Genomic DNA, 25,034 nt, shown 5'->3' with positions numbered 1-25,034 from the left:
GTACATTATTTGTGTGTGTGTGTGTGTGTGTGTGTGTGTGTGTGTGTGTGTGTGTGTGTGTGTGTGTGTGTGTGTGTGTGTGTGTGTGTCTCTCTCTCTCTCGCATGCAGCATCACTTGAGCAGTTGGATTACTGCGAGTTGCCCAACCGCTTCCCTCGAGACCAGTGGGACTCGGCACTGCAGTTTTTCCTCAAAAAGCAGGACGAGTGACAGACTGCCACCTTCAAGAAAAGCACCATCGACTCTCTGACCTGAAGCTGATCTGACAAAAAACCTTTCAAATGTTAAGAAAAAAAATGTGAAAGCCTTGTTCTGTGTTGCTGCACCTGCTGCGAAAGCAGACTGATGTGCATGAGGAATTTGCACCAAATAGCTTGTTTGTTTAAGAGCAACAAAAGTTTGTTTCTGTTCTGGAAACGTACATTTATTTATTTATTACATTTGTCCTATTTTGTACTCATCTTATGCCAGTCATGACATCCACTACTTCCAAACGTGTTCACAATGTTTTTTTCTTACTGGCACCTTTTTCGGTTTCTTCCTTAAGAAGGCAAAACGCTAATTTAATCGTAGATTACTGTTAACGCACAGGTTAAATATTTAAGTTAATGTATCATTATAGTTTCTATTAATGTATGTAATAAAAGTTCATTTTGCTCAATTGCTGTTGTTTGTTTCGCTCACCATAAATTTGATCAGTCTGTCAAAACATTGTGGTTTGAGTTAAATGAACACTGTTTTGCAATTTGTCATCAATTATGAAAGTAAACTTTTCTAGATTTATTTATGTGACACCCCAATTCCAAATCTGCCCTCGTTTTTCTCTCTACCACACCAGGCTCAAAATAATAATATTGTAACAATAACACATGTAATATAGCAATATATTTCAAATGGGAACCGAGAAAACAAAAGTGTTAAAAATATCTTAAACCTGTTGTGCTATAGAGGAAAAGAAAATTTGCGTTTTTTTATCAGCATCAAAATTATGTTTGGTGAACATCCATCTCTAATTAAAATTTGCTTTTGTAGATCATTTACAGTTCAATTACAGCTGCAGATGGTATTTCGCACAGAAAATGACAATTTGGATACAACTGCAGTTGTTTCCTTGCTTCACTTCTCCACTTGTGAGGTAAGACCCAAATTTACAAGTTGGAAAGTCTAACTCATTAAATTGGAAATAATACTTAGGGGAATGGATTTCCCCATTTAATGTGTATACAATCATGTCCTAAAGCCCTTTTCTTTTCAAGTTGCACAGAGTTGCAGCCCCGTTCACTACAAGCTGATCTTTACGTGCGCTGACCCCTCAATGAGTGTCCGTTTCCTGGCACTGATAAAAGCGGATCCTCCCAAACAAATTGTGAAGGTGTCTTGTGTCAAGCCCGGCTTGACCCGCTTGCTCCCTCTTGTCCAGCGGCTATTTGCCGTGCGGCATTCCTACTGGAAGGAAAATAAACTCAGGACACGCCAAGATACGTCCTAGAGCGATGTGGAGTACCCCCCACCTCTCCTTAAACTAGCAGTCCACACCCCCACCCCCCATCGACCCCGTGTGTTGCGGCCCCTGTTAGTGGACCCTTGGCAGGTGATGCCAGATGCAGATAAGACTGTCGTCTGTCTGGACTGTAGCCATTTGGAATCAAGACAAAAGAATTTCGAGGACATAAAGTGATTTTTTTAAACAAGGTGATTTTTTTTTAAATCCTAATTTATGTAAGAATAAAAATGGAATACTTTTTTTTAACCTATTTAATTTTTACTTATTTTCACCAATACTTTTGTATTTGATAACCAACTTGTTCCGAGGCCTCTATTAAATATTGTTTACGATTTCATTACATTGAAGGTTTTTAGTTGTTTTTTTTTTGTCTTCTTGTTTAGCACTGAAGCAGTTAATCCGTCCAATTTGACAAATGCCATATACTGTCAATAGCATTTAGGCTACTACTCGTTATTTGAAGTATTCGCCAAGCTGAATAGACAACATGCAAATAAACAATGAATTGGACCATCGTTTTATTGGTAAGATTGGCTATGTCGTAATAACAATAAATAATAATAACTTATTTCTCCGCGCAGATAACAGAGTGACGCTGTACACATCCACACCTTGTATACTGTCTTCCGCTGAGACACTTTGATTAATGTTTGTCCACACGTTCGAATCCCACAAGGCGTATCCGCTTCTAGTGCCCTTGAGCACCCCCAAAAAAGTAGGGATGGTTGAGTATCCTCTCGAGTAAATCCAGCAGCAGCATCTTATGATTGTTATGTTCTCGATGAAGTCCTTAATTGTGTATTTGGCGTCCCGTGACCGAGCTCCTCACGTGTCCACCGGACTCGGTACCATGCTGTTCGGCGTGTCCGGAAGCTGAGACGACAGTGAGGTGACGTCACTGGCCGATGAGTTCCCCAACGAGCCCGACTCGGAAAAAGACATCTGAAACAACAGGTCGTTGTATTAGTTTTTTTCCTTTTAAAATATCAAGCTGATATTTGATTAGCTAACGAATAATAAAAGGGAAAATATCTTAAAGTCTTAGGCTACGTCAAGGTGTGCTTATTTTCAGAATAAATAAACATTCAAATAAATATCGGTGCTCTCTTGATATTTTAAAGTAGTTGTAGACAGTTATTTTAATGCATAACTAAAAACCAAAAAAAAATTATTTAAATTGCACGAGCCTAGCTATGTATCTATGCATAGTCTGATTTTCATGAATAATCGTATATTCAGCTCCAGCCCTCTTTATTATTATTACTGTCATTATTTTGTATAGACACAAATAACGTTTTCGTGACTGCTAAGTGTCTATCGTCATAGTATGCAGTGACTTTAATGCTTAATAAGGCGCTGTCTTTATTATTTTGGTTATATTGGCCACATGCGAATGACACAAGATTATATATATAAATCCTTATTGAAAATGGAAAAAAAGGCCTTTACATAACAATTTCTTCATTCTTTTGGTTGTAGTTTGTAGTGATGTAAAACGGCACTGTAGGCAGTTTCTACTATTTTGTTAGCGACTTCGTGCATTGGATAAAATGTTATTAACATGCGGCTCAATTTGTTTTTCAAATGCGCACAATTGACGATATGCATATTGCTGTAGTTTGCAGGAGCTTATCAAATGTTGGTCCCCCGCAAAAAGCTCAGTATAACTCTCTGGTTAATTATTACCTCTATGACGCTGTCAAACCGCTCTGTCCTGAATGGCATTGGTGTACCTAATAAAGTGTCTCCGTGCGTGCACGTGGTGTGCTCTCCCCGTTGTCATTCTTACCAGTTGTTGGAAGGTAGGCTGGTCCAGGTCGCTCTGCAGGGCGAAGTCACTGAGGCTCTTCCACGGTGGTTGGTAGGTTTGCACCTCCACGGAGTTTCCCTGCACGGTGCTGTCGTGGCGGATGGGACTGCCTGCCACCAGCGGCGTTCCTGTCAGGCCCTGCAGGTTCTACATGCGATAATGTACGTTCACAAGTCCGTGAAGAAGCTCCTAAAATGTACTGTACAATTTCTAGCCTGTAATAAAAATAATCGAATGTCATTTTTGTGTTGACGTCAGGATAGTTAAAATCATATTCAACTGGACAGCATATTTTAATGACATACTGTGATGTGCTCGTATACAGTAAATAAAATAATATGCATAAGAAAATGCAGTATAGATACCGAGAGGAGAAATTCAAATGGCACAGCACACTCACACTAAATTGTGAAAAAGAACAAGCACAAATATAAAAAATGTTGGAAAATATGGAAAAATGTTTTTTTATAGAAGAATCGAAGATATAGAAGAAAAGGCAAGTCTTTTTATTCATTTAATCCATTTCAAATATCATTCATCAAGTTGTTTTCCTGACCTAAAGAATTAATATTTAAATATTGGCATGAATTGATTCATTTAGATGCTCGTTCTTGTTTCAAGGTGAAATCAATACGCACTAGGGCTGCACGATATTGGGAAACCGTGATAATGTGACATGGGTGTTGAATACTGCGATATCAATATTGGGATATTTAACATATGTACCAAAAGAAATGACATTGTTATTGTGATGTAAAAAATATATTTTTTATGCAGGCAAAATAAGCAGGCTCAAAGTATGCTTCGCTAATTAATTGTAATGACTTACATTTTTTTAATAGGTGTGTATTTTTAAGGTTATTTAGTTTTAGTAATGGCCCATACATACTGTTCACCTTTTGGTTGGCGATGCACATTTAAGGGTGCATCTGGTTGGTCTAAGTCAGATAAAAAATATACATTTCCATATGAAACGTTGTTGCACGTCTATTTGCACGGGCCATTTTTTGACGATGACATTTTTTTTCGATAGGCTATACCGTGCAGCCCTAAATTTTAATTCCAAACTGCATTCATTTAAACTCAAATTAAAGGCGGCAAACTGACCGTTTTGTCGCAGTGTTGCTGCTGCTGCAGCTGCTTCATCAGAATGGACTTCTTCTTGTCTTTGCAGCGTTTGTTCTGGAACCAGACCCGGATCACTCTGGGGCTCAGGCCGGTCATCTCCACCAGCTGCTCCTTCATCAGGGCATCAGGCCTCGGGTTGGCGTTGTAGCAAGTCCGCAACGTGTGCAGCTGCTTCTCGTTCAGCACCGTCCGGACCCGGGTGGTCTTCTCTGTCTGCTTGTGAATGTGGTTCCGGTGATGAGGTGGGTGCCGAACGGAGACTGGGTCTGAAGGAAGAAAAATTAAATCAACAAAAAGCAGGCGACACACGGGGAAAAATATGATATCGAACTATCAAAATTAAATGGTGACCTTTTTCAAGCAAGTTACGTTTTATAATTTTACCAACCAACGTGTAAAGCTGCAGTATTGTGCATGTTAACGAATAATAATAATAATAATAATAATAATAATAATAATAATAATAATTATTATACCAGAGATGTGCAGGGGTCTGGAGTGAATGTTCCCGGGGCTCAGCGGGCTATCCGCGGAGGTTCTATCCAGCAACAGTGCATGGTCGGCTCGACACAGTAGCTCGTCGTCCCGCACCGAAAACTCGTCCCCGGGCAGGAGGTGTCGACTGCACACGGAGCACCGGAAACACTCCATGTGATACACACTTTGCCGGGCTCTCATCACCAAGTCACTGCTGCAGAAGCCCGTCTTGCATTTTGCACATTTTATCCCAAATAACCTAAAAATGACGTCAACTATATCAGTCAAGTTTTTATTTTTGGAAGCAGCCAAACACGCATCGGGCTTACAGGTGCGCACGCTTATTAGTGCATAAAGAAAAGAAGAAGAAGATCAAATCCTTACCTGACATAATCTCTTTTACAATAAGTCTTTCCTTCTCGGACGAAGCAAGTGCAGCTCTCGTCCAGGTACTGGCTGCACTCCGCGCACTTGAGGCAGGCTGCATGCCACTCCAGGTCCGGGGACACCCTCATGATGTACTGGTCTTGTATCGGGCTCCCGCAGCCCACGCACATTGCAATTCCTGATTTCTCTGCACGGTTGTGACACGTGGATTGATATAATATGCATACATGCATGAGCCACACAGCATCATTTCAGTTTCATCACTTTGGAGGAACGTCTACAGAATTAATCATGTTTAAAAAACAAAAGCACCTAATGCAAATTGTAACAATTTCTGATTCATTTACAGTTGCAGATTTTGAGACGATGCTTCAAGAACAAGAAAAAAAAAACAGTCCTCATGACAAAAAGACAAGACTGCAAGTCTTACTTTTGGAAAGATCCCCCATATCATCCAAGAACGAGGCATCGAACAGGATGTCCACCATACGGGAGGAAGAGAGCGTCCCGTCGCCTGGCTGGATCCTTCAACTTGTGTTGGCCGCAAGAGAGGAGGGCACAAAACAAAGCTCCCCCAACCTGTGACGTCGCAGACATGGGACCTGTGCGTACACACAGAAGGGGGCCAGCATGAAAATGCAACCCTCCTGGAAGCACTTTTTTTAAGCTTGTCAGACATGATGGGGTAACGACTTGGAGTTTTTTTTAAGGAATTCCAGAGCTGCCAGATGCATGTTCTTATTACATGTGTCGATATTTAGTTTGGCTCAAAATGATTCTTACTGTTTTTCATTCCATTAACTTAATATGATTTATTTATTTTTGCTATTTTGAGTTTTTATAAATCTGAAGAAGTGAAAAAAAAATATAAAACGTGGATTTGTATTAGTTTTTAGGACTGGTGGTAATTAATATATTTATGTCATTTTTTATTTGGTATTTCATTATATCTTGTTATATTATATTTATACCTGTCAAAACAAACAAACAACTAAAATCTGAGTTGTTTTGTTCCTCAGTGTATTGAATTGCACTCTACAGAGCCCTCTACTGGATGGAAAGTGTTACCAATTTAGTCCCACAAAACAAACAAAAAAAAGCAAAGTGAAGACATTTTTGGTGCTATCATTTCTTTTGAAATTTAACTTGGATTTCTTCATAGAAATCTGCTTTGCGTCATGTATTGTAGAGGCAACATTTTAAAGAAAACTCTTGTGTCGTGCACGTGTTGTGGCAAGTGGTGGATATTAATGAAGACCGATATATTAAAAAGTAGTTAATTTCAATGTGTGTAAATCATACCCAAGTTATTTTCAATAAATACATACACACAAAAATAAAATTCCACTAAATTTTGTGTTGCTAAAAAATACAATAGGCGCTTAACTTAATGTAACAATTTTATATTTTAATTTTGTTGCTAAAAATTACCATAGTCGCTTAACTTAATGTAACAATTTTATATTTTAATTTTTTAAAAAGAAAAACGGTTGGTTGGTTAGCTATACATTTGGTTAAAACCTTCCCAAAATATTTTCGTTATTTTTGTCGGTTCTAATTACTGTATTATTAAACAAGTGTATATGTGTGATTATTCCATATGTGTCACAAGTTAATTTTCCTCAAGTCTATCTATCTATCTATCTATCTATCTATCTATCTATCTATCTATCTATCTATCTATCGAGACTTTATGCGTCGACCTTCGTTTAATCTCGCGAGAAGTACGGCAATGACGTCGGCTGACCTTTGGCACAGAGTCTTCGCCGAACGCGTCAGTGCTGCAGTGCATGAGGATCGTCCTGACCCGACCGCAGTTCACGATGAACAGAGTTTTTTGTAAAACGAACGTGACACGCTTGGTAAGAGCTTGACAGCTATTAACTGGCTAAGAATATTACTGAATTGTTGTCCTTCTATTTGAGATAAATTCAAAACGCTCGCTATCTCACCTGTTTTCCTGCTGCAGCTGCTGGCCAGGCAGGCGCATTTCTTCGTCAAAAGTCGTCGCCCACAATCGGTTCAAACACATACATGCGCTTGACGGACAAAACATAAGTCAGATAAGCTTTTATAATGTTTGATTATGATTCGATTAGGGTGGTCTTTGTTAATGCTAAGTGTTAGCATAGTTGCACGGTGGTTATGAAACTTCTGTGTTGGCAAACAGACGAGTCGAAACCAGACTTTTGTCATTGACCTGGAAATATTTAACATGTATTATACAATGAGCTGCAAAATTACGTATTATAAAGAGGAAATATAGGATACACCGTTGCTCTTAATTGTGACCGTTGTGTAAGCAATTTGCATGGATGCTCTCTTTTCGACTAGTAATGTCTGACTCCGTCCATATGAGGCTGGCGTTATCTTAAGGTGAATGAACAACTTTGTGTTGTTTCACAACTACAGACCACCGGATTGCTTGTTCACACGCAACATAAAATTTCATTTTATGTTAAATCAAATCATTACGTTTGCATGGCAAGGGGCAACATTAGGTCCACATGCACGGTAAAAGAGGTGCGTCAAATTTTCTGCCTTTACAAAGATAATAATGGTCAGTTTTAGCATACCTATTTAAGTTGGGTGTCATACTGACATTTTGCTTTGTCCTACAGGCTGCCGTGCTGCAAAGGTTTCAGAGCACTTTGGTGGTTGCGGAACATAACAATGACAAGTTGACGCCGATTACACTGAACGCTATCAGTGCTGCGAGTAAACTTGGTGGAGAGGTGGCTTGTCTTGTGGCAGGAACAAACTGTGCAAAGGTGTGAAAAAAACATCTCACTCATACCCTGGCTGCTTAAAACACACACACACACACAAAATGCCCCACTCCACAGTCGATTTTTAAAATGGTGTCTTAACACCCAATGTTGTTTTTTTCAGGTTGTGGAGGAAATCAGTAAAGTCCAAGGTGTGAAGAAAGTTTTGGTGGTTCAGAACGACTCTTGTAAAGGAGCTCTGCCAGGTACAGGACATTGCCAGTGTTGTCATTTATTTGATGACATTTGCTCACACTTGGTCTTGCTCTCCAGAGGAGCTCACGCCACTCGTCTTGGCGACACAAAAGCAGTTCAACTTCACCCATATATGTGCCGGTGCATCTGCCTTTGGAAAGGTAACACTAGGACAACCTGCACTCTATGTATGTCTATAAGAAAGTGTGTGTGTTTGTGTGTGTGTGTGTGTGTGTGTGTGTGTGTGTGTGTGTGTGTGTGTGTGAGAGAGAGAGAATAAGCAAATTAGAATTTTAGTGAGACATGAAAATTCCCCTCCTCTTATATTCTTTGTCATTTTGTTGTTTGTGCAGAACCTACTGCCAAGAGTGGCTGCAAAATTGGATGTGGCTCCAATCTCCGATATTATTGAGATCAAGTCCCCGGATACGTTTGTCAGAGCCATCTATGCTGGTAAACTATTCCTACTTTTAGACTGCATAACCAAAACCTGATTTTGTAACACCATAGTTCAAAATGTACTCTTGATATTTTCCGATCACTGACGCTGTCTGTATGTGATGTAACCAGGAAATGCTCTTAGCACGGTAAAGTGTACCGAACCCGTGAAGGTGTTCACCGTAAGAGGGACGTCGTTTGAGGCGGCGCCCGCAGAGGGAGGAAGTGCTGCAACAGAAAATGGTGAAAAAAAAAAAAAATCATCAGCGTTGTTCAATTGTTGGACTGGATTACAGGTGTACCTAATGTTGTGGTCATTGGTTGTAGTTTATAGCGTGTGAGATGCGGTTTTCATTTGACCTACAGTGGCTGCCGCTTCCGCCGTGGGAATTTCTGAGTGGCTGGAACAGAATCTGACGAAGAGTGATCGTCCTGAGTTGACCAGTGCAAAGGTGGTCGTGTCAGGAGGTGGGATTTGGTTTTTTTTGCAGCAGGACTCACAACAAACCAGACTATTTTGATGTAAAAGTGGAGACAACTCTCATTGAATATCACTTCTCATCAAATTAATTAATTCAAATTTATCGATTACTTTTTACTTGTATTTTTCCAGGAAGAGGCTTGAAGAGTGGAGAAAACTTTAAACTGCTCTATGACCTCGCGGACAAAATGAACGCAGCAGGTTAGATGTTGCTCCAATGCAAATGTTATTCTGTTATTGTTACGTATTTTGAATTATGGCGACAATTTATTTTTATTTATTTTTTAATAGTTGGTGCTTCTCGAGCTGCAGTGGATGCTGGGTATGTTCCGAATGATATGCAAGTTGGACAAACAGGCAAGATTGTAGCACCGGTAAGTTGCGTGGATGTGAGAGTGGAACCTTTGAATTTGATGGCCCGCGGGGTGATACAGTTACAAAATATATCCCTTTGAAGATGCATGCATAAAACGGAAGCTTTTGAAAGAAAGTTTAGAAGAGCACTGTTTGGCAACAAGCAAATGATTAAATCTCTGTGTACAGTATTGCCTTTTTTTTTTTTGGCAACATAAGTCGTGAAAGGAGTAGCAAGAGGTGGAAAGAAAATATTGTCATACACTAAAAGTTTTGTATAGTAGGAGTCATGTCAGTTGACTGCAAATGTATGCTCTGGAAAATGGACGATGAGGTTCCACTATACTTGCAAGCCGTTAGCGTCATCGCTTTTCCTTGTGTGAAAGGTTAATTATCCATTCGACGCTTCGGTCAGGTTCTCTGGTGATGATTATCCACACATTAAGTCCTGGCAAGTTCGGCAAATGGCACAGTTAGGGTTCTTTGAGGGTCAATTCATCCACTTAGGTTGAGAGTCGTGAGGTCTGGCTTGATTCTTAGACCACCAAACAGACCTAATTCATTTTTGCAAATGTTAAGACCAGCTGGTTACCGCCCCACCCCCCAAAAAAATACATTAATATCGAGCCTCTCTGAGAGTGGGCTGCGATCTAGAATGTGCACTGAAAAATTCATTCCTTAGTTTCATGAACCTGAGACAGAGCTCATGAGGCGGCAGGTGAGCCGCCGCCGAGCGCCACTTCCTGTTGACATAGCATGTTTCCGTTGGTGTCCACAGGAGCTGTACATTGCTGTGGGCATCTCTGGAGCGATTCAACACTTGGCTGGCATGAAAGACAGCAAGGTACATTTCCGAAATTGTCAAATGGAAATTATGGATGCGCTCTTTCAAGACTCAAGAGGCCTCGTTTTGTTTGAATGCTTTTGAAGACTATTGTGGCCATCAACAAGGATCCAGAGGCTCCCATTTTCCAGGTGTCAGACTACGGCCTGGTTGCCGATCTCTTCAAGGTGAGATTGCATGTACACGGTGTGGAAAAAGTTGCAACTTAAAAAATATATACATCAAATGAACAATTCGAACAAAATGGCAGTGGCCAGCAAACAGTTTTCCCTGTCAATGGAAGCGTGCCCATGTTGGATTATTCATTTGTCGAATAGATGAAGGTGCTTTCTCAAAAAGTGTACCTAAACAAAAATGCTGGTTAGTTTTGTATGACAGTTCTACGACAGTTACAACAAGCACATTGTTCAATGTACCTTCAAGGTGTCCCACGCACGCCACAGGTGTCACGTAAAGGGTGCCGGCGTCCCCGTGGATGTGATTAGTAATAATTGTGAGTGGCAGTGGACTTGTGACCTGCGGCGTGAGATCAGTTTACCGCTTACCGATCAGATAGCTGATTAAAATGGATGGATGGCCTCTCCGCTCGTTTTCCCCCCCAAAAGGACAATTGATACTCAGGATGAACTCTGTCCTGAAGTCGCTGAGGAACAATTTCAATTCTTTTTAGGGCCTGACCTATTAGGATTTTTTTTTTTTTTTTTAAAGTCTGATTCCGATATTAGGCAGAATAAAATTCCGTTAATTGATTAATCGGCGGATCACTAATAAATATAAAAATGAACAGCAACTTATTTTGTATCCCGTAACGCTTTCAAGAAGAACATTTGACTGTTTAACTTGACTTTGTCCTTGAGTATTAGTTGGACTTTACAACAGAGAGAAAAATCCGGCAAAAATAATCCAATCTCATTTATCTTTGTCCTATATTGTTATATGATTTTCGACCATTTTGAAAGAGCTAATATCAGTCGTCTGATTAATCGGTGAGGGCTTAGCGCTTTTAGGTTGCCCGTCATCACCGTTTGTTGGGATGATAATGATTATTTTCAAAAGTCAAATCTGACCTCCCGCCTCCTCCCCAGGCTGTTCCTGAGATGACCGAAGCGTTGAGCAAGTGAGGATGAAACGAGCGTCCGAAAACTATCATGTAGCAGCTGCCGTCTTGACCACCAAGAAAGAGTACAGGATGCACCTCGGCCTGCTGGGAATATCTTTAGATCAGTGACACCATTTTTATATATACGCACATTTTAAATGTCAACAATTGAAACAGTACTTTGCAGATTTTTTTTGTCCCTCCGATAGCTGCAATTCCACTGAATGGGAAAGTGTCTGCTGTGTCTGGAAAGTATTCCTGCTGAAGCTACAGGAGTTGTCATTTTGGGATGTATTAAAGGTGACAATTGACCACTCACTCGGGTGTTCTTTTTCCCTTTATTGGTCGGCTTAACGGGATGACCGAGATAGAAAACGTCTGTTGCCAGTACAATAAAGTTGATGTGCGATTTTGTAGAAGGTTCATGCGATGAGCAATTTGTAATAGACACACATAATTCCTCCTGTTTGCAAATATTTACACACCTTCGTAAGCATTAAAAGCCAGTCATACAATCACCTTGACTTTGATGTCATCAATGCACATATTAAAATTTCAGCACTGCCCAAGCTGAACTTGGCTCAATTGCAAAAAACGTTTTTTTAAAACTCCATTAATGGAATTTCAGTTACAAACATAGCTAAAGTAGAAAGACAAAGATTAGAAACAACTTTATCTCAACACAGATTCCACTTGTAGCCTGCAGTAATTTCATCAAACTGTTTAAAAAAAGCTGACATGCTTGCAAGGGTGCCAAGTCCGTTGAGCATGAGGAAGGTGTCCTGTTGCTGCTCAAGTTTCTTGCAAATGATCATAAAAGTGTCTGTGAGAGTCATTTCCTGAAACGTGACCCTCCGGCATGTTCATGCGTGCACACAAATGCAAGTGAAACTTGCGCTTTGTCCATCACATGATGGATGGGTTATCTAGTCACATACCTGTTCCTGTGCTCTTTCACTACCCTATATCCTTGACTGATAACTGACAGGAACACTGACTTAGGTTCCTGTTCCTGCTCTCATACACTGTTAGGTCCCAGACTGGAGCATCAATTGAGGTTCCTGTTCCTGCTCCCCTCCATCATGTAATGTCTCAAACAGAGAATGGTTTGGGGCATTGATTGATCTGCCTGGTCATGTGTTCAGCTTCTTCTCTTATGTTTCTGAGGGATTATGTTTTGGGGTTATCTATTCATGTTCCAGTTCTCTTACATCACCCTATGTCTCAGACATGATGATTTGGAGCATATTATCTTCTTTATCATTATTAATTTTTTAATTATCATTATGGTTCATGTTCCTGCCCTCTTCTACCAACACGTCTCAGACAAATGATGTTTTGGAGCATCTATGCAGCTTCCCATTCCTGCACTGTGCCACTATATGTTTTGGATTGGGTGGATTTGAGCATTATTTGATGTTCTGATCCTGCTCTCTTCTACCATGTTATTTGGCAAACATGATTGGCAGCAATATCTATGAAGGTTCCTATTAGTGCTCTTTTCCACCACTGCATGTCTCAGACAGATGATGGATTCCAGCCTCTTTTGGGGTTCCCGTTCCAACTCTTTGACCAACTTATGTCTCACGCAGATGACGGTTTGGGATATCAATTGAGGTTCCTGCTCCGGCTCCGTCTTGTGCCACAGACAGATGATGAACTGAAACATCTTTTGAGGCTTCTGTTCCTGCTCTCTTATACCATCTTAATTCTCAGACAGGCATCTTTTGAAGATCCTGTTCCTGCTCTGTGCCACTATGTTATGTCTTGGACAGATGATGGCTTGGGATATCAATTGAGGTTCCTGTTCTGGCTCCGTCTTATGTCTCAGATAGATGATGAATTCAAAGTTCTTTTGAGGTTCCTGTTCCTGCTACCATGTTATGTCCCAGACAGATTATTGACAGCAGCATCTCTGAGGGTTTCTGTTCCTGCTGTATTCCACTACCATATGTCACAGACAGATGATGGATTAAAGAATCTTTTGAGGTTCCTGTTCCGGCTCTCTTTGGACAATTTATGTCTTAGACGGAAAACAGCTTGAGATATCAATCCAGGCTCCTGTTCCGGCTCTCTGTTATGTCTCAGACAGATGATGAATTCAAACATCTTTTGAGGTTCCTGTTCCCGCTCTCTCCTACCATCTTATTTCTCAGACAGATAATGTTTTTGCGCATCTTTTGAGGACCCTGTTCCTGCTCTGTGCCAGTATGTTATGTCTCGGAGAGATGATGGCTTAGGATCTCAATCGAGGTTCCTGTTCTAGCTCTGTCTTATGTCTCATTGAGATAATGAATTCAAACATCTTTTGAGGTTCCTGTTCCTGCTCTGTGCTACCATGTTACATCCCAGACAGATTATTGGCAGCAGCATCTATGAAGGTTCCTGCCACTGCCTTATGTCTCAGCCAGATGATGGATTCAAGAGTCTGTTGAGGTTCACGTTCTTGTACACCATCTCATGTCACTGACAGACGGTGGCTTGGAGCATCAAGTGAGGATCTTGTTCCTGTTCTCTCCCCACCACGTCCTGTCCCAGACAGACGATGGACTGGATTGATTTAGGTCCATGTTCCTGCTCTCTTCCACCACCTTATGTCCCGGATAGATGATGGACGGGCGCATCGACTGGCTCCATCATCCTGTACTTCTCCTCCAGGAAAGCTTCAGTTCCCTGCAGCTGGATGAGTGCTTTGGCGTGCGAGCCGAGCCGGCTTTCCTGGTTCCTCTTGTTATAGATGTTCACCCTGTTCTCCAGATCGGGGCTGTTTTTGGAAGAACCGGTGGGGCTGGGCGGTTTGAGGTTGACGGGGTCCAGACCCTTTTGGCTCAGACAGGAGTCCTCGGACAGAGAGGAGAGCAGCTCCTGCACCACGGCGCTGGGACTCCCCCTGGGCTGAGGGGCCAGCGCCAGGGGGCTGGTGTAGGGAGGTGGGTAGCAGCGCTGGTCGCTGTAGTCTGTGGACGTGGAGGCCTCGCGCACGGTGGAGCGGCTGCTGATGCGCGACGTCGTCGTGGTCGAGGCGTCGCTGGCCGAGCTGTTGGCACGCCGCAGTCGGCCGTCGGAGAGGCCGTCGGACAGGGCGTCGGAGCTCACCAGAGACGGAGGGAAATGGCTGGGGTTGTTGGGGAGGTGGACGTCGATGGCCGCTGTGGTGATGACGCGTGCGGCCGGGTCGGGGACGCCCATGTCTACAAGAGACGCCACAATGACCGATACGGACAGATCGACGGTGAAGTTAACGGGATGTCGTGGATGCTTACCGCTGCTCGGCTCGCTATAATATTGACTGATGTAGTTGTTCATGTCGTCTTGGCCGTGGTGATCTAAAGACAGCGGAAGATAGAAGTGACGCCTCAGAATTCAGTGGATCTTTCTAGATAACTCTCAAAACAAAAACTATTTTCTCATTTCTTGTTATATGCAATACGGAGCAGTATTTCAATTAATTGCATAACATTATATTTCTATCATTGTCGAATATTTTCTGTGTAGGCCCATGTGGATGTGCTATAATAAGGACAGATAAGTACAAAAAAAGTCTGCACACCTCTGTCAAAAAAAAAAACTGCAAGATCAATCATTTAAAAACTTCTTTCACCAAAATGAAATATTCAAAAAAATCTTTTCAAGAAGGGAAGTAAAGATAAACCCCTGCGATAATGTGATGGTATAAGTATGCACACCTTCTTAGAACTGGGGATATGGCGGAGTTCAGAACAAACCAATCACATTCAAACTAATGAAATAGGAATAACCATTTCAAATGTCTTTGATAAATGGTAGCTAAAGTTCAGCTGTTCTAGCCATTTTATTATGACATATTTTTTGCAAAGATTGAGTACTATTTCAGTTTTCCTGAAAATGTTGCAATATTTTTTGCAATATTCTAAAATATCTATATTTTTTCTGAATTGTTTTCCACCCACTTCTCAATTATATATAATATTTATTTATCAACATATATCCATATATATGCTGATAATATATATAAAAATATAAATCCATGTTCGTCTTTGTGTTTGTCTCAAATTTTTAGCAGCCACTGGTCATAAGTGTCTTGAGAAGCTTCTTATATCTCTGCGGTGTCAAAAGTGCATCGTGTCATACGTGGTGAGAGGCCATCTCCAACCAATCAATAACACACGAGTGCACAAGGACTGGGTGCAGTCAAGCAAAGCACATATCCCAGATGTATTGCTATGATTTATAACTTTGATAAAGCAAAAGGCTCTCTCTGTGTGTGAGGGCCCCGGACATGAGCTGCACCCCTTAACTCCTCCTAAATTATGACCCGTCACTATTGAGCTTTACAGTCCATCTCGGTGTGCCACTGGAATATTTATGTGTTAGAGGAAAGCAACAGTATGCGCCAGTTTGTGATGTCAACCTGTCATAAAATGAGCAGATCAGAATGGCCTATGAATGCATTTTGCTGCTACAGCTCTATTTGTTGGGCTTTTAGTAACACTCGAGGCGCTCAGTGGATTTGCCACAATGATTGTCAAATTTTCAGTGGGATTTTAACGACACAAAATGTAACAATTATTCAACGTAAATAATGTAAATATTAAATGTGACACAGAGTTTACCTCAAAAATGGGTGTTTTTCGAGACATCGGGATTGCAAGGATGGGACTGATCTGATCTCCGCGTCTATGCTGTACTCACATTGGCATATCGACGAAATTGAATTTTCATCCACATTTGGAAAAGGCTCGATTTCGATCTGAAGCGAATCCATGTGTTTTTTTTTCCTACATGCACATCCTAATTGTGCCATTTAAGGGCAAAAAATAAATAAATAAAAGAAGTGTGATACATGAACCATGCTAAATCCAAGTGTGCTCATCATAACTGTGTCATTTTCTCATGAAAAAACAAAAACCAAAAAGATGAGAGGCTCTTACACCATATACGACAGTTAAGAATATTAAAAGGTTATCCCAAATATTGCCTTGACTAACGGTTTTATGTTAATGCATGATGACCTCAAAGGTTGTATTCTAGTATTCTAATCATCGACATTATCGGTGTGTGAGGGATTTCTCATGGCTGCCAGTTCCACGTGAACAACCTTCAGTTTCAGGTTCACTTGTCTGTGTATCAACAATCATTTGTCCTGCAGGTCTCAAGGCACCGAGGCCACAACTTAGCACTGAAAACATCAAGTGAACGCCGCCTTGTGCGCTCAAGCTATCTGATAACCTGCCGGTACAAAAGAGGCACCTATTCCAGACGGTTACCTGGGGGCCCTCCAGTCTCTCGGACTTTGGCTGGCCTGTGATGATCGGAGACCCCAGGGGCCAGTCCGTCCACTTCATGGAAACTGCTGTTCGTTTTACCCCACATATGGTGGATCTGCATGGCTGCTTCCCGCTCCGCCACCAGATCCAGGTCCTGCTGGGCCAGGTGGGCCCTCAGCTGCCGGATTTCAAACTGAAGGGAGAGAGGGACAGAAAAGGGCGGGATTGATATCCTTTCTTCGCGCAGACGGAAGAAGTGGGCACATCGAAATGGTGGAGGATGACAACTCAGTGATTTCATTTGGAGCTATCATCAGAGCTCATTGTATGGTTACAGTAAAACTGGACTTACATAAAAAAAAAGATTAAAAAAAATATCATAAAATGTCATCCATTCATTTATTATACGTCTTGTTCTCAACTGCAGCTGGGATAGGCTCCAGCTCACCCGTAATCCTAATGAGGAAAAAAGTGGCATTGAAAATAGATGAATGCTTATCATAAAACAGAAAAAAAAATCCGTACGAATCAGATTTGTATTCATTTCTTCATCATACACCATTGATTGAAAGAAAAATATGATTTTATTTATTTACCCGACAATTTTTGTTGAAATTGCACGTGAAAGCTGAAATGCCGAATGAAAAATTCTCAGTGAATGAAGTGGAATGCTTTGGAATCACGGATTATAATGAAATGATACGGAACGGTATTGAACATTGTTGAATGATATGGAATGTTATCTGAACAGTTTAAAGTTGGAACAGTTTGAATCGGTTGGACAATGTGAGGAAAAACGTCAAAATTTTTGGTTTCATCTTGAATTAAAAATATAATGCGAATAAGATGAACAGTTCAAAGTTTTAATGGTTTGAATTGGTGAAAAAAAAATATTTTTTTGTGAGAGGCGTTTATAGGGGTTACGTCACCACGTTTCTTTTATAGAGCGTTATTGCTCTCTGCTGGTAACAAAGTGTAATTGCCAGTGGAGCTGCAAGAAACGCCGATCGCACTTACCGCCTGCTCCTGGCAGATCTGAGTGAGGCGGTCGAGCTGCTCCTCTCTCACCGCCTTGGCCTTCTCGTACTGCTGGATCTCCAGCTCCATCTCCACCTTCACTTGCAGCACGTAGGCTGCGACGGGAAAGATCAGAAACACACCTCATTCATTGGTTTCGGTCATTATTTTACACCGGGGAGTACTCGGCGGTCTTTGGTTCATGATGAAATTCCAACCTGACAACCTATTAGTAATTAATAATATTAAACATGGCATCCATACAAATCCTTTTTGTTTTGAATATAAATAAAACAGAGGTCATATGCATTTATCATTTTTATTTATTTTAATAATGTCAACAATTGCTCAGTGAGTTATAATCAAAAATATTATAGAAAAATGGAAATGAATTAAAACACTGCATGTTTTTAAACACATTTCAACGTATCCTTACTCTTATTAATATTACCACATATAAAATTGACCAAGCCTATCTGACCGATTTTGAAAATCAAATTTGGCCATTCAGCATCAACGTCTGGCCACCTCAGTTCTCAACGAATCGAAAGCGTTTTTTTGTGACTGGCGCTCACCTGCCATCGTGCGGCTAATTGGAAAAACCACAAGGGGGAGCAAGGCTGTTAAAACCAACAATGACTTCCAACAAATGGTGTGTTCTGCTTTCCATAATTGGTTTAACAGTTTGCCCTTAGCAACTGCCTCAGTGGAACAAAAACACATTAATTAGGACAGCGTAATACCATAAGTCATGTTAAATAAATAAAATAACGACGAATGAGGCAATTGAGGCAACAAGCTCGAAAGGAGACACACACACACACACACACACACACACACACACACACACACACACACACACACAGGTCTTAACTTGAATGGCACCATATGCGCACCCTCACCCACACCACGTGCGTACTTGCTTTCTTTCATAAGGATTAGATCGAGTAATTATTTCAAAAGTGCTCCCATTTGACCTTCCTTGATGCAAAATAGTCGATGGATGTCCTTAGGTGACCTGGTAGAGCACAATGAGTCACAGAGACCCATATTTTAGAAATAGGGTTTTGGCAGAATCAAAAAGAGAATGATTCCAGCTTTCCGATGACGTATCAACCATTGCGCTTGGCTAACTATGACAAAATTATTGCTCATTACATTATTGCCACAGCTATGAATAGGTGGGTAGGAGAAACCTCCTTTAAACTACGTGTCAATGGCAACGCTAAGCTAGGAGGGGCCAATACATTGTGCTGCATACGTTTGTGTACAACGGCGTCGAATCATTACAATGGAACTGGAAGTAACCTCATGAAAATCAGTTGAGAAATAAGCTAGTTATGACTATGATGTCCAATCTTTGCCTTTGGTGGGAAAGTTGCAACTGTCAACAGGGCCGCCACAGAGGCGCAGGGGCTAGCTAGCCCGGCTGCGACAGTGCGCTGCTGCATCTTACGTTCAGTGATCATTATGCTACTCAAATGAATAGACAATCAGAGGCCAGTATTTTGGGGTCATGAACTTGAGCTTTTTTTTTTTAAAATGCTATTTGATGAAAATTCTTCAATTAAAGATGTAGACGTTTGACCCACTGAACCATCTACTACTTCGTATCTCGGAATCTACCCGTGCAACTTCTGACTCATTTTGCGATGCCGGCTCACAAATGCTCTACCCCCCTTGGATCTTTTTCTACTCCCCACCCTGCAACTCTTCTACAGAGGACAACTCAACAAACCATTGCACGCATAGCGTCATCCTTACCGTCGATTACCCTTTTTACCCTCCAGATGCGCAGCGTAATGATGAGGCCGATGGCGTCCCAGGGGCTGCTGGGCCCGTTGGCCACGGTGGAGGCCACCATAGGGGCCAGCGAAAGGACGATGACAGCTCCGTCGAACACCTGAGGCGACAAAGAAACACTCGCTGAGCAGTGACATTGAGGCAATGACACTGCAGTGAAGGGAGGCCCTGAGGCGGGACTAATAGCACCCACGGGAGCTTACCTCCACTTTATTCTCGATGTAATCCCATATCCCCAGCACCACAATCCTGAAAACGGTCTGAGGATGGAGACAGAGAGAAGGTGAAACTGTTGCAAAGATGTGAGAAAATAAGGAGAGTCTAACTAAACCAATACGGGACAGCGGATGCTGGAAGCAGTGCATGCTGGGTCGTAACTCCCAATAAAAGACAGAGGTGGTGGCATTTACTGCTGCTGTGCACACGGGTTCATTCCTTGCGGCTAACCTGCTAATGAATTGAAATGTTAGCAGTGGGCTCGTCAAGTCTGAGGAAGAAAAACATCCCGGGCTGTAAAGGAAGCAGTGATCAATACTTGAACACCTGCGCTTATTTGGAGCCACAAGAACAACTACGCTTGATTATGCGGCATGCATTTGTATTGCATATGCTGGCATTAGGCAGCATGGTTGGCAAGCAGTTACAGGATCTGCCTTGCAGTTCTGAGGTTCTCAGTTTGAGTGTTGATTAAAAGTGTCAGGGTTTTATTTCTCGTTAAAAAAAAAAAATATACATTATTTCCAGTGTGGGCCGAATACCATTTCATAAGATTAAGTGGAGATTGATATGTTTTTTTTTTTAGGCTGATGATGATTCTGATATTCGATATCCGATGACTGATTAATTAAGAAAATATACAGAATGATCAAATCGCATCTCTTTTTGGGCCCCTCAATGCTGACAACAAAGACATTAATTAAAGGCAGAACATTTGACTGTTTTACAATATGTGGTCCTTTAGTATTTGTTTAATTTTACAACAGCGAGAAAAATGTGCAAAAAAAAAGGTCGATTTTTAAAAATCTTTGTTGGAATGTCATTATCTTTGCTTTATCTTGTAATGTGAATTTAAAAAAAATCTGCAAAAAAAAAAAATGGATATGACCCCCTTTCAAATGGGCTGATTTGTTAATCCTTATAGCCACAGTACAGATATTATTTTTTAAATAGAAATACAGTATTGGTTTGTGCTATGTTTTTTTATTGGTGTATATTATGTTTTTATTAATAATAATGTCAAATTTTCTATTGTATTGGACAGTAAATGTTCATCAATGCATACAATATTATGTTAATGAATTTATAACTGATGCATTCATGTTACATATAAAATATTAAATGTTTATATACACATGGTTAAATTTTGAAAACTGTGCATCTTCCACATTTTTTGCAGTGCAAAACATTGTGATCATGTCATTGGTTACTCTGTGACTCCCACTCACATTTTAAATTATTATTGATTGCTCTCAGGCTAAATACAAAGTAATCTAATTTCTCCTTTCCATCTGCAAGAGGAGCTCCTTAGCTGACTGTAGCTCTGATGGAGACTCACTTCGGTGAAGAACACAGACAGGATAGCCAGGCTGACCCAGTGGATGACGCCAGCGAACTGGGACGCGTTGTTAACTGTAGGGAAAGAGAAACACGATTGGGTCAGTTGACTCGTTTACAGTTATGTGACACCAACGAACGTTCCTGGAGGAGCAAAGCTCACGCATGTGTATCCGCCTGTGTATTTATTGGGATAATAAAACGTATAGCGGCTGGCATTAAACACATTCACATTGGTCACATGCCCCGTAACCTTGCGCTCATGATGGACGAGCGTGTCTTGATCAGGACAGATGACGTGGATGAAGGTGACATCGGGTTTCCGCGGGTCACACCGCTTGGCAAAGTATATCAACAGTGCAATGCTAAAGCGACAGTTAGCTTGCCAAGACCATGATCGATCAGTTGCCTCTGGTCAGAAGACAGAGAAGATAAACTAGTGTACAAGCAATAGATAGTCAGACCGTCCTTACGAGAATTTAGTGTGAATTAATATGAAAACAAATGGACACTGAGGTCATTTTTCACGCAATCCAAAAGTGAACGGAATTTTGTTTTTGTTTGGGAAGTATGGTGATTTAGTGGTCAGTAAGTTTTCATCAGTGTTTTGAAGTTCGGGGTCCCAATTTCTGATACATTTGAAAAAAAAAAAAATCCCCCCCAAAAGTTGCCACTTTGAATTTTGTTTCACTTTTTATTCAAATTTGAGGCTTTTTTTTTCCCCCATCGGTAGTACGTGAATATCAAGAAAATTGAGAGATACTCCATAAAGGAAGTGAGTATCTAAACTGAACAATTTAAAAAAAAGAATGTACTTGATATGTACAATGATATGTAAACATGTGGACTACCCTTCTTAAGCACAGAACATATCTAAACTCTATATAAATAGAAAAATAAATAATACATGGTATATAAAAATATCAAGCCTTGCAGCCTTCCACTCAGTGTCTTTGAATGACTTTTATGATAATTGTGGGAATGCTGCATTTTCAGTGCATCGCTGCAGGGGTTTGTACATACAGTACTTCTTGAATATTGAGCCCATTTTGAATCAAATACTGAACCGTGCTTTTAACATTTTATTTAAAAAAAAAAAAAGTATGGTATAAATTATTAAGATATCGCAAACAAAATAAAAGCAGTTTACCGCTGTTTCAAAACGTGTGTGTTGTAAGTAGATTGCACGGAATTACATCACAGCGAGTCTTTCCCGCCTGGGATCATGTTGAACATTCTGGGACCACTCATCTCATTAAAAGTTAAAAGATAGGAGACATGTACAAATGAATAAGACATAAGACATGACTTTCTTTGGTCTTTCTGTACGTTTTCCAAGAAATAATCATATATTATCTTTCGTACGTACTTCACAGTTACTTAAAAAAAAATTGGATCATTTTCGAATTTCCATGTCAACATATCTCTGGAAAATTTTGAGAGACCATTTATATTTTTAAGTTTGACAAAACATTACAGCGATTTTAATGTCGAGATTCCATTTTTATTTAACATACATTCAACAAAAATCAAAATAATACAACAAAATCATTTTGCTTTGGCTTGCTAGCAAAAATTGGAGCGACGGTGCGTGCGCTGTATTGTGGCAGTGAACTCAACACAGCTTTCTTCACAATAAACAGCAGTTTGGCAAATAGTCCACAATGTTTCCCCAGTTGAAATGTACTGTCAAAATGAACATAAAAGAAAGAGTATTCCATGTGTATTTAATACAACCAAGCAACTTTGACTTAAGAATACCCCTGATAGCTTAAAGCTAACATATAACAGAAGCGACATGCAATGTAATAATCCTATAAGCAATGGATACTTAAACGCCAACAGTGAAGCAAAACATGAAAAGAGACACTATCACAGTACTCGAAGGGATATATTCTTTATCCTCTGTGAAGAACAGTTACGAGGACAGCAGTTCACTATATCACACCCTTAAAAGTCTTCTTAGTTTGCATCTTCATTACTGCATTACAAACTGCTTCCTGGTAGCCAAGTAGCAGGAGTCACAGTAGTTTTAATCATGATGCCGAACAATTAATTCTTTAAATTTAAGTAAGTTTTATGAAGACAAATAGCATGGAGTGCTATTTTGCTCGTTAAAAACATACTGCAATATATTTAATTTTAGGCGTATTAATGGGATTTATATTTATTTAAATGGGAAAAGACGATTGAAGGCATCATCTCAGGGCACCACCGCATAGATTTAAAAAAAAAAAAAAAAAAAAAACCTCGTCTTGTATGCTTCGGTGCTGCGGCTGTAGTTCCGTGGCCACTCCATAAATGACAAACGATGTAATTACTGACTTAAATCATGACAATGATGACTTGGCAGAAAAGCCAGCAGCTTGTTCATTGCACATTCGCAACAGCCGTGACATGCTACACAGCGTTTGCAGGTGCAGACAAGCGCTGACGCTCGTCAATTAAAAGGAACAGCTGGACTCCTAAATTCGCATCTGTTTACTCACACTGCAGCAGCTTTGTGTCGACGAGCAGCTCCAGAGTGAGCAGCAGCACCACCAGAACCACGCAGGCCACCAGGACGCAATTGAAGCCGGCCGACGCCAGGCACACTTGCCACAGCGCCGCCCGGCCCCCGCAGCACGGCTTCAGCCAATTGGACCTGGAAAGGGGAAATACGAGATGAGGAAGTGATGGGCCCCATGTTATTTTCTGACAGGCGAGATCCCATCGATAAAACGAGAAAGGTCAACAAACACAAATCATTCAGCGTACGTGACTTTGTTTTTCTATCAGCTGATGTTAAAAATGACATGCTTAACGCAATAACTGATGCTGACACAAATGTGCCATTCCATTTTGGCCTTCTCATCTCATGTCATTTCGACCGCTTGCATCCAGGATCTTGTTCGTTCGGTCATGACAATATATCGTCAATAATTGGTGAAACAAATGAAAATATGAGACATATGTCCCAATCCAGAAGAAGATACAAAACTGATGAAAGATGTGATCTAACAAAGTAGGACAAAAACTAAAAAAAAAAAAAAAAAAAAAGCAGCCCACCACTTGCTTTTAGGTACAAAGCCAAAAGTAGTGGCGGGGGTTCCAGCAACATTTGAGTCCAGCAGAATGTGTTTGTTTGTTTTGTTTTTTTTAAATCAAGGAACAGTATACAATTTTGGCATGCTGTGGAGGAGCACAGCTAAAAAAAAAAAATACATTAACCCCCCCCAAAAAAATGTAAGTCTCCAGGAGACATTTGTGGAGCATTAGTGAAGAGATGGAAGGAGCAAGATGAAATGGCGTGCGATGTAACTCACACTCCCTGGAAGAGGAACAATAATTCATCCCGACATTCTCACTCAGGCCAGGCAGGAAAAGTATTTATTTAATAAAGCTCTCAAGAACCCCGTCTGAAGGCACGGAACATGGCAATGACCGATCACTCCCAGCACGAAACTTAATTTTAGGGAAATCGCTTCAAACCTGAGGACCTGAAGTATTTACGAGTAAGTGAGGCTTTTTCAGTGGTAAAAGTAAGCGGGGAGTGGGGGTGTGGGGTGGGGGGGATCTCTTCAATGGCTCTCGGGGTCACGTCAGGTTCGGATCAAATGTGCGGCAGCTCCAAGGAACGCTGACGCGCGTGCATCTCACATACGCGCACGGGGATATTGCTTGAAGCGAAAGAGGAAAGGTTGCTGCCGCTGCTTCATGAAGACATCAACGGGTGGGGGTGGGGGAGGGGAATGGAAGGTGAGCTGACAGGAGGGCAAAGCGAGGGGATTAGATCATGAGGGCGATCAATAGCGGGCTGAGATGGACGTGATGGCGCGTCGGCTGTGTGAGAATGTCCAGATGGAAGAAAGACATCAGGTGGAGTGATGGGGTGGCGCTTGAGATGGGTAACTTTCACTCACGTCATTCTTTCAATCAATCACAAAGA

The 25,034-nt window shown here is 41.0% G+C and overlaps 4 protein-coding genes across 5 annotated transcripts in view; 2 read left to right on the top strand and 2 right to left on the bottom strand.

Moving 5' to 3' along the window:
* scaper (S-phase cyclin A-associated protein in the ER) overlaps positions 1-662 on the top strand; it is a 21,153-nt gene extending 20,491 nt beyond the window's left edge. Inside the window, exon 9 of the mRNA XM_019876006.1 lies at positions 111-662. Within this exon, the coding sequence (XP_019731565.1) occupies positions 111-211 (101 nt within the window). The 3' untranslated portion in view covers positions 212-662. The remainder of the gene's footprint in view (positions 1-110) is intronic.
* Positions 663-2,010: 1,348 nt separating this feature from the next.
* Positions 2,011-6,035, bottom strand: isl2a (ISL LIM homeobox 2a). Of its 2 annotated transcripts, none has more exons than XM_019875885.1 (6): positions 5,738-6,035; positions 5,305-5,494; positions 4,920-5,179; positions 4,423-4,709; positions 3,295-3,462; positions 2,011-2,447 (listed from the first exon to the last, which is right to left on the bottom strand). In XM_019875885.1, the coding sequence occupies exons 1-6, from the start codon at positions 5,793-5,795 to the stop codon at positions 2,331-2,333; spliced, it is 1,080 nt and encodes a 359-aa protein (XP_019731444.1). In that variant the 5' UTR covers positions 5,796-6,035; the 3' UTR covers positions 2,011-2,330. The 2 variants fall into 2 exon arrangements, with proteins under 2 accessions (XP_019731444.1, XP_019731445.1); XM_019875886.1 differs by having other exon boundaries at positions 4,920-5,065.
* A 1,003-nt stretch (positions 6,036-7,038) lies between these two features.
* etfa (electron transfer flavoprotein subunit alpha) lies at positions 7,039-11,804 on the top strand. The gene is made up of 12 exons (XM_019875946.1): positions 7,039-7,169; positions 7,929-8,078; positions 8,200-8,281; positions 8,349-8,431; positions 8,624-8,723; positions 8,841-8,951; positions 9,075-9,176; positions 9,322-9,390; positions 9,481-9,563; positions 10,322-10,387; positions 10,474-10,554; positions 11,473-11,804. Exons 1-12 carry the CDS (start codon positions 7,098-7,100, stop codon positions 11,506-11,508), a joined length of 1,035 nt encoding a protein of 344 aa, XP_019731505.1. The 5' UTR covers positions 7,039-7,097; the 3' UTR covers positions 11,509-11,804.
* A 1-nt stretch (position 11,805) lies between these two features.
* Positions 11,806-25,034, bottom strand: part of tmem266 (transmembrane protein 266) — a 49,342-nt gene continuing 36,113 nt past the window's right edge. The window contains exons 4-11 of the mRNA XM_019875945.1: positions 23,596-23,750; positions 21,108-21,181; positions 19,756-19,812; positions 19,514-19,652; positions 17,750-17,865; positions 16,733-16,925; positions 14,750-14,812; positions 11,806-14,677 (exon numbers count right to left, since the gene is read on the bottom strand). Coding sequence (XP_019731504.1) covers positions 14,079-14,677; positions 14,750-14,812; positions 16,733-16,925; positions 17,750-17,865; positions 19,514-19,652; positions 19,756-19,812; positions 21,108-21,181; positions 23,596-23,750 — 1,396 coding nt within the window. The 3' untranslated portion in view covers positions 11,806-14,078. The remainder of the gene's footprint in view (positions 14,678-14,749; positions 14,813-16,732; positions 16,926-17,749; positions 17,866-19,513; positions 19,653-19,755; positions 19,813-21,107; positions 21,182-23,595; positions 23,751-25,034) is intronic.

This window comes from Hippocampus comes, unplaced genomic scaffold, assembly GCF_001891065.2.
Source record: "Hippocampus comes isolate QL1 unplaced genomic scaffold, H_comes_QL1_v1.1 scaffold142, whole genome shotgun sequence".
Lineage (NCBI taxonomy): Eukaryota > Metazoa > Chordata > Actinopteri > Syngnathiformes > Syngnathidae > Hippocampus > Hippocampus comes.
Note: the sequence above shows the minus strand (reverse complement) of the source record. Positions and strands in the feature narration are given on the sequence as shown.